Source organism: Marmota marmota, unplaced genomic scaffold (assembly GCF_001458135.2).
Source record: "Marmota marmota marmota unplaced genomic scaffold, marMar, whole genome shotgun sequence".
NCBI classification, from domain to species: Eukaryota; Metazoa; Chordata; class Mammalia; order Rodentia; family Sciuridae; genus Marmota; species Marmota marmota.
The window spans coordinates 4,808,946-4,816,305 of NW_025999925.1; the positions used below are offsets into that span (position 1 = coordinate 4,808,946).

The 7,360-nt window shown below is 41.6% G+C and overlaps 1 protein-coding gene across 2 annotated transcripts in view; it reads right to left on the reverse strand.

Moving 5' to 3' along the window:
- Positions 1-6,306, reverse strand: part of Mccc2 (methylcrotonyl-CoA carboxylase subunit 2) — a 73,619-nt gene extending 67,313 nt beyond the window's left edge. For both annotated transcript variants that reach the window (XM_048800158.1, XM_015497817.2), the window contains exon 1: positions 6,018-6,306. In XM_048800158.1, the coding sequence (XP_048656115.1) occupies positions 6,018-6,146 (129 nt within the window). In that variant the 5' untranslated portion in view covers positions 6,147-6,306. The remainder of the gene's footprint in view (positions 1-6,017) is intronic.
- Positions 6,307-7,360: the final 1,054 nt, after the last annotated feature.

Below are 7,360 nucleotides of genomic sequence, written 5' to 3' on the forward strand. Positions count from 1 at the left end.
AGACCTCTGACCTGGCTGTGTTTTACACCCTTTACCCTTCTGTCTATCTAAAAACCAGTCTAGAGTCTTCGTTGGTGTGGATTCTGCACAACTGTGATTACACATTCCATCTTACTTGTTTGTGAGATCTATGGCTCCACTGGTGAGGTCAGTGTCTGCTTTCCTCAGCAGCACAGGACAATGTTCAACACATTCCCCGAACAGCTAAGAGAGCCAAGGCTATCTTCCACCACTTACTGATGCTGGTGTTGCATACTCACAAACATGCTGGGACCTCTCAGACACCACTAGGGACAAGGCAGGGGCACCAGTGGTGGCGTGCACACCTGCTGTGGAGGAAAAGTTAATGTTTCTTTACATATTAGGCATTGTTCTAAGAAGCCATTAACTGTTCTTAAACCAACAAGCTACACCACCTCTTCCCTCCACTGTTATGGTTACTATTAAGATCTTGGTGTATTTCCCTCCAGTTATTTTCCCCCACACAAATATGCTATGTTAGTTTTGAAACATACATGAAATACTAGGCCAGTGCTTTTTCCATCATGTCTCAGCTACTTCCCTGCTCTAATTACTGGTGCATATAAAAGGCAAGAGCCTTACACATTTTACATGGAGAAAAAAGTTATATCCTCGAGGTCACAGCAACTCCTAGCTAACAATCACCATCAAAAACAACAGCATGCCTGTAATCTCAGTGGCTTGGAGGCTGAGACAGGAGAATCGTGAGTTCAAAGCCAGCCTCAGCAATGGTGAGGTGATAAGCAACTCAGTGAGACCCTGTCTCTAAATTTGAAAAAAAAAAAAAAAATAGCTCATACCTGGGATGTCAGCAATATGGTGAACTAGGAAGTTCCAGACCCCCTTTTTTCCACTGGAGACATAAAGAGAGAGAGAGAGAAAAACAGAGGGGGGATGGCTCTGTAACAAAGACCTATAACAACTAATAGAGATCATCCAATCAAGAAAAGGCCCCATTCAAAATAGTAGGAAACCTCCTGGGGCTTTTGCTCACTTTTACCACCTTTCCCCACCAGTGAGCACAGCCTTGATCTGGAGGAGTTAGCACCTTAGTTCTCAGTTTTCTTTCCCAAACTGGAGGAAGCAGAGCAGACCTTCTCAGGCAGAAAGAAGCAATAAGGTCTGTTCAAGGAAGCAGCAGGGATATCTAGACTGAAAAATGTCTGAGACGGTTCTTTGGGAAATTAAGACTTTTAAAGGAAACTGCTAGGGACTGAGGGTCTAGCACGGTGGTAAGGTGCTTATCTAGAATGCGTGAAGCCTGGATTTGATACCTAACACTGCCCCCCCACACAGATACACACAAAAAACAGCTGTGAGTCAGTCACGGTAGCACATACCTGGACGCCCAACTGCTGGGAAGGCTGATGCAGGAGGATTGCAAGTTTGAGGTCAGCCTGGGAAATAGCCAGACTTTATCTTAAAATAAAATAAAAGGATATAGGAAGCCAAGCACAGTGGCACACACCTTTAATCCTAGCAACTCAAAAGGCTGAGGCAGGAATGTCTCAAGTTCAAAGACAGCCTCAGCAACTTAGTGAGACCCTAAGCAACTTATCAAGATCCTGTCTCAAAATAAAACATAAAAAGGGCTGGTTGTGGCTCAGTGGTACAGTGCTTGCCTAGCATGAGTGAGGCACTGGGTTCAATTCTCAGCTCCACATACAAATAAATAAAAATAAAGATCCATTGACAACTAAAAAAAAAAAAAGGCTGGAGTATGCAGCAGTGATTAAGCAACCCTGGGTTCAATTCTTGGTACCAGAAAAAAAAAAAAAAGAAAGAAAAAAAAAGGCTAGGGATGTAGCTCAGAGGGAGCGCACTTGTCTAGCACACACCAGGCCTGGAGTTCAATCCCCAGTACACACACACACACACAAAAAAAAAAAAAAAAAAAAGCAACTACATGTCAAGGTGATTGAACAGCCACATTCAGGCCCAAACCACGAGCATGCTCAGAAAAGTCCTGGAATGATCATTCCAAAGCTCAGAACATGACAACTAGCTAGTGAAAACTGCTCTGATACAAAGAAAATCTGTAAAAATGAGGAGAGGTGGCTATTCTTTCAAATACTCAATTATCAACAAAACCAACAACAGAAAAAAAAATCGCAAGGCATACAAACCTGAAAACACAGCCCATTCAAAGAAAGAAAGTGACACTAACCATCCCCAAAGAAACACAGGCATGAGACTTACTGGACAAAGACTTTAAAACAACTACCTTTTGTTGTTGTTGTTGTTTTAAACTGGGGACTGAACATAGGGGAAGTTTACCACTGAGTCAGATCCTCAGCCACTTTATTTTTATTTTGAGACAGGGTGAAGCTAAGTTACTGAGGTTGGCCTTGAACTTGCAATCCACCTGCCTCAGCCTCAAATTATTATTATAATTTTGGTTTGTAGTTCCACTTTTTATTTTCTACAGGATTTCAAAGGCAAATTCAAAAAAAGTAATTATAAATCTATGTTAACGAATACATAATATAGTATATGAAGATGTCATTTGTGACATAGATAACATAAGGTGATATTTATGGAGCTGTAAAGGATTAATATTTGTATGCAGAAAAGTCAGTTGGTGTCAATTAAAATAGATTGGCTAGTGTGGTGGCTCATGCCTATAATGCCAGAAACTCAGGAGGCTGAGGTAGGAGTATCACAAGTTCAAGACCAGCCTTAGCAACTTAGTGAGGTCCTAAGCAACTTATTTAGAGAAGGTCTGGGGAAGTAGCTCAATGATAAAGTGTCCCATGGTAACCACACAGGAAATCTGTTTAGAATAAACCAAAAGGAAATGAGAAGGGAATCAAAACAGATCACTACTGAAAATCATGTAACACAAAGGAAGCTAGAGTAAAGGAGACAATGAGAGATAAAGAACAAACTTTAAGGGCTGGGGTTGTGGCTGAGGGAGAGCGCTTGCCTCATACGCGTGAGGCACTGGGTTCAATCCTTAACACCACATAAAAATAAAAAATAAAGATATTGTGTCCACCTATAACTAAAAAAAATATTTAAAAAAAACTATAAGACTTCATTGGTAGGACTTGCCTACGATGTATAGGGTCCTGGGTTGAAGGAAGGGAAGGAGGAAAGGAAGAAACTGTAAGATATACAAAAAACAAAATGGCATAACAACAAATCCCATCAACTATAACACACCAATAAAAAATGGTAAATGTTAAGTCCTTCCATATCAATAATAATTGAAACAAATGAAATAAAGTGTGTGATAAATAAAGTTATACATTGGAAGAACAGATTTTGAAAAACATGAACCAACACTATGTTGTACATATGACTCACTTTAGATTAAAAGTGAGGTTGAAAGTGAAAGGATGGGAAAAGATATTCCATGCAAATAGTAACCAAGAGAGAGCAGGGGTGCTTATACTAATATCAGATGCAATCCACTTTCCACCAAAAACTGTCATAAAAGACAAAGGAGGGGGCTGGGGATGTGGCACAGCAGTAGAGCACTCACCTCGCACATGGGAGGGCCTAGGTTTGATCCTCAGCACCACAAATCCTAATCTATAAGGATCTCAATTGTGTCACTTGCAAAATAACAACAGTACCTACCTAGTAAGATTCTTGTGAGGCTAAGCAACCATAGAGCTGAAAGTCATAATGAATTTGAGCAGAGCCACTGACACATTACTTGACTTCTATGTACCTCAGTATCCCCATTTATAAAACAGAAATAACAGTACCAACCACATAGCTTTGCTATGATAAATTACATGAGTGAATCTACATAACATTTTCAGAAAAGCAGTTGGCACCCTATGTAATTTCAGCTATTATTATTATTTATTTTAGTTGTTGTTATTTGTAATCAGAAAACACTACCAAACTGGGCCATTTATACTATGCTTCTTTCCCCCATGGGCATTGGACTTTGGACACATTACTTGTTTTAACTAATGGGATGTGAAGTTCATCACATTCCAGCAGAAACTGTAAACTCAATTTGTATTCAGGCTCTTGTTCCTGTGACTTCTGCCACAAGAAGGGCATGACTAAATCAGAGCACCCTCAGTCCAGGAATGCGAAGACCCATGGAACAGACCTGAACCCACCCTGCAGTGGAACAGTCTATTAAAAAAGAAATTGCAGAAAGCCACTCCTTTGGACTAAGCTCCTGCACCAGACCACAAAGACCAGACTAAAAGTCAAAATGGAGTCATTTATAATAAAGTTCCAGTCACCAAACCCAAACTGAGTTGTTATCTGAACTTCGGAGAAAGTATTATTTCCCAAACAGGCCAGCTTCAATGAACATGATAAGATACTTAAACTAAACTGCTATGATTTTGTCCTTTGACAAGTCACAGCAGCTGACCCAAAGTCACCAACCCATAATGTGAGCAAGAAACTGAGATTTGCTGTTGTGGGCTACCGATATGTTTAGATTGTTATAAAGCATGACTGAAAAAAAGATGATTCAAATAAAACCCATCACAAATATCTTATCTCTTACCATCAAACTTATTCCTGGTCCTATAAGCCTTCTTTGTACTAATAGCACCATCATTTACCTATATACCCAGGCCCCATTAGAAACTCCACTGTCATCAATGATTCCTCACTCACTTCTTCCCATTCTACTCCATCATTAATTCTAAAATCTGCTCCTCAGGTATACATACCCTTCCTCCTACTTAGAACCATAGCTCTGACCCCCCACCATCATCTCAAGACTCAACTCTTAACTGTCACCTAACTTTAGGTACCAATCCATCCTCCACATTGCCACCACACTGATGATTCCACTGAATCCATAGGATCACGTCACTTCTCTACTTAAATACTCTAGTGGATAGCCTGCAAAATGAAATCTAAATGTGGCATTCTAAATCTAAATACGGCAGGGACCTCCTTTGTCTTCCAGTCCTCACAACCATTATATATATTTTTTTGAGATGTAGATCTTACTATGTTGCCCAGGCTGGTCTCAAATGATCCTCCCACGTCAACCTTCTGAATGCTGGGACTACAGGCACGTGTCACTACACCCAGTTTACACACTTTAATAGCCTAAGTTTAATACCTATATTCTTGAAACTCTCTTGGTATAGTCTGAACTCCTTTCTCCATTCTGAATTTGGCTAGCTCTTTTACAACAAAGATCCATCTCACCCATTCCTTCCTATTATACCTAGCTTTTAAAAAAAATTTAGTTGTAGATGTACACAATACCTTTATTTTATTTATTTTTAGGTGGTGTTAGGGATCCAACCCAGCGCCTCACATGTGGTAGGCACGCGCTCTACGGCTGAGTTAGAACCCCAGCCCCTGTGACTACTTTTTTAAGCTTTAGAGACCACTTATCACACTGAGGAGCTTTCTTGTCCATTCTTCCCCCAGAATTAAGTTCCATTTATTTAGACCAAAACCTAAAATAATGCCTAGACCACAGTAATCACTTAATGTTTCTGATTAAACATTCTACCTAGACAAATAATTTTGTTATTTGCACAATTTACATATTATTCATTTAAGCTTAGAAATCGTAGACAGACGATTTTCCAGCCCTAATATTTCACAGGCTGTGAGTTGTTTCTTTGACCTTCTGAAATCTCCCAATTCCAAGAAAAGCCATTCCAAAGACAATGTGAGAGATGTATTTTCTATTAATATAATTATTAAAATCTGGTAAGCATAGTTCAGCGCTAGCTGTGCTAGGCCGGTGGCTCCCAACCTAGCTGCCATTATTCTCCTAACGACTTCACAACAATGCAAACTCTAGGACCTCACCCTAGAAAACTCAGAAGGTAGGGATTAGGCAGCTGCATTTTCAACAAACTCCCCAAGTAACAATGCTACGACGAGTTTCCTTCTTCAAAACTTCACAGCACCCTAGTGCGTCCCCTCATCACTAGAGCTCTAGAGAAAAGAAGAGCAGCTGTTAAAGTATGCCCAACCTCCACTCGCTGCCTAGTCCCGTGGGTCCGGCACTGACAGGCCACTAGGACACTCACACAGCCTACCTGGTAGATGGCAGAGCCGGAGTCCAGCTGGGTGCCCAACGCCGCCACAGAGTCCCCGTGATAGGCGCGCAGCCCCGGGGCAGCGGCGCGGAAGCAGGGCCGCAGAACTGACCGCAGGGGGGGCCACATAGCTGCGGTGTACGTAGCAAGGGCAGCCGGCGCCCGTCGGGAGCAGGTTCTTTCCCCGGGTTTGCGGCTAAGGTTCGACTAGCGTCCTTCAGGCGCCAGCGGCAGACCCTCAGGTTCCCAGGCAAGCCCCCGCACGTGCCTGCCTATGCCAACCCCCATTGGCCGGTGCCGCGCACCACGCCTCCAAATTCAGCCAATAAGGAACAAGAGCGCAGCCCCGCGAGGTTCTGTCCCATCGCGATCCCAGAAGCGCTGGCGCTGGGACGAGGCGTGTCCAGCCGTGCTGAGCTGAGAGAGCCGCGGTTGGGTTTGTATCGTTGGGGTGTTCCTACAACAACCCACACAGCGCGATAACTACCGTAGTGCAGCACTGGGGAATCTCATCTGATCTAGTCCTTTCGCTGGAGATCTTAAACACTTTTCTGATTATTTTCACTACGTGATAGATTGTGGATCTCAGTGTTGGGATCTTTAGATAAAGAACCCTACACATATTCACAAAAATTAAAAACACTCTACAAAATGCCTTGAAACTTTTTAATTCAAATGTGTATTGAACATTTACTGCCCACTACTCGATTGGTTGCTTAGGCGACTGAATAAAGGTAAAAATGTGAGGAACCTAGGAAAAAGCGGGCAGAGAGAGAGGGTGTGGCTACCAGCTAGAAATAAACCTGGTTCCGGACTTCAAGGTGCTTGGGAAAAAAAACGAAAAGCGGAGAGGGTGGGGAATGATATTGGCCAAATTATATTGTTATATTTTGTGCATGTACAATGTATAAAGCTAATGCTATCATTAGGTACAACTATAATGCACCAATAAAAAGTGTGGGAATTAAATTTAAAATAATTTTTAAAATAGAGAACTTCAGACGGAGCAGAGTACATCTCTCTCAGAACTTGATCTTCCGCTCAACAACAACAAACACAAATCAAATGATAATATTAGCTGTGGTACCACCACAATTAATATGCTCATAACGTATTAATGACAAAAACAGTTTATAAAATGATTGCTTTTAAAAAGTAAAAATAAAATAAAAATTTTTAAATAATAAAATTGACCACCTAAGTGTCAGATTTGTGGGACAGACATTAAAGGAACAGAATGCCATGAGGAAAGTGAGGTAGCTGAACAAAGCCTTGTTGAGGCTCCCCAACACCCTCTACAGTACTGGGGATTGAAACCAGGGGCCTCTACCATTGAGCTATAT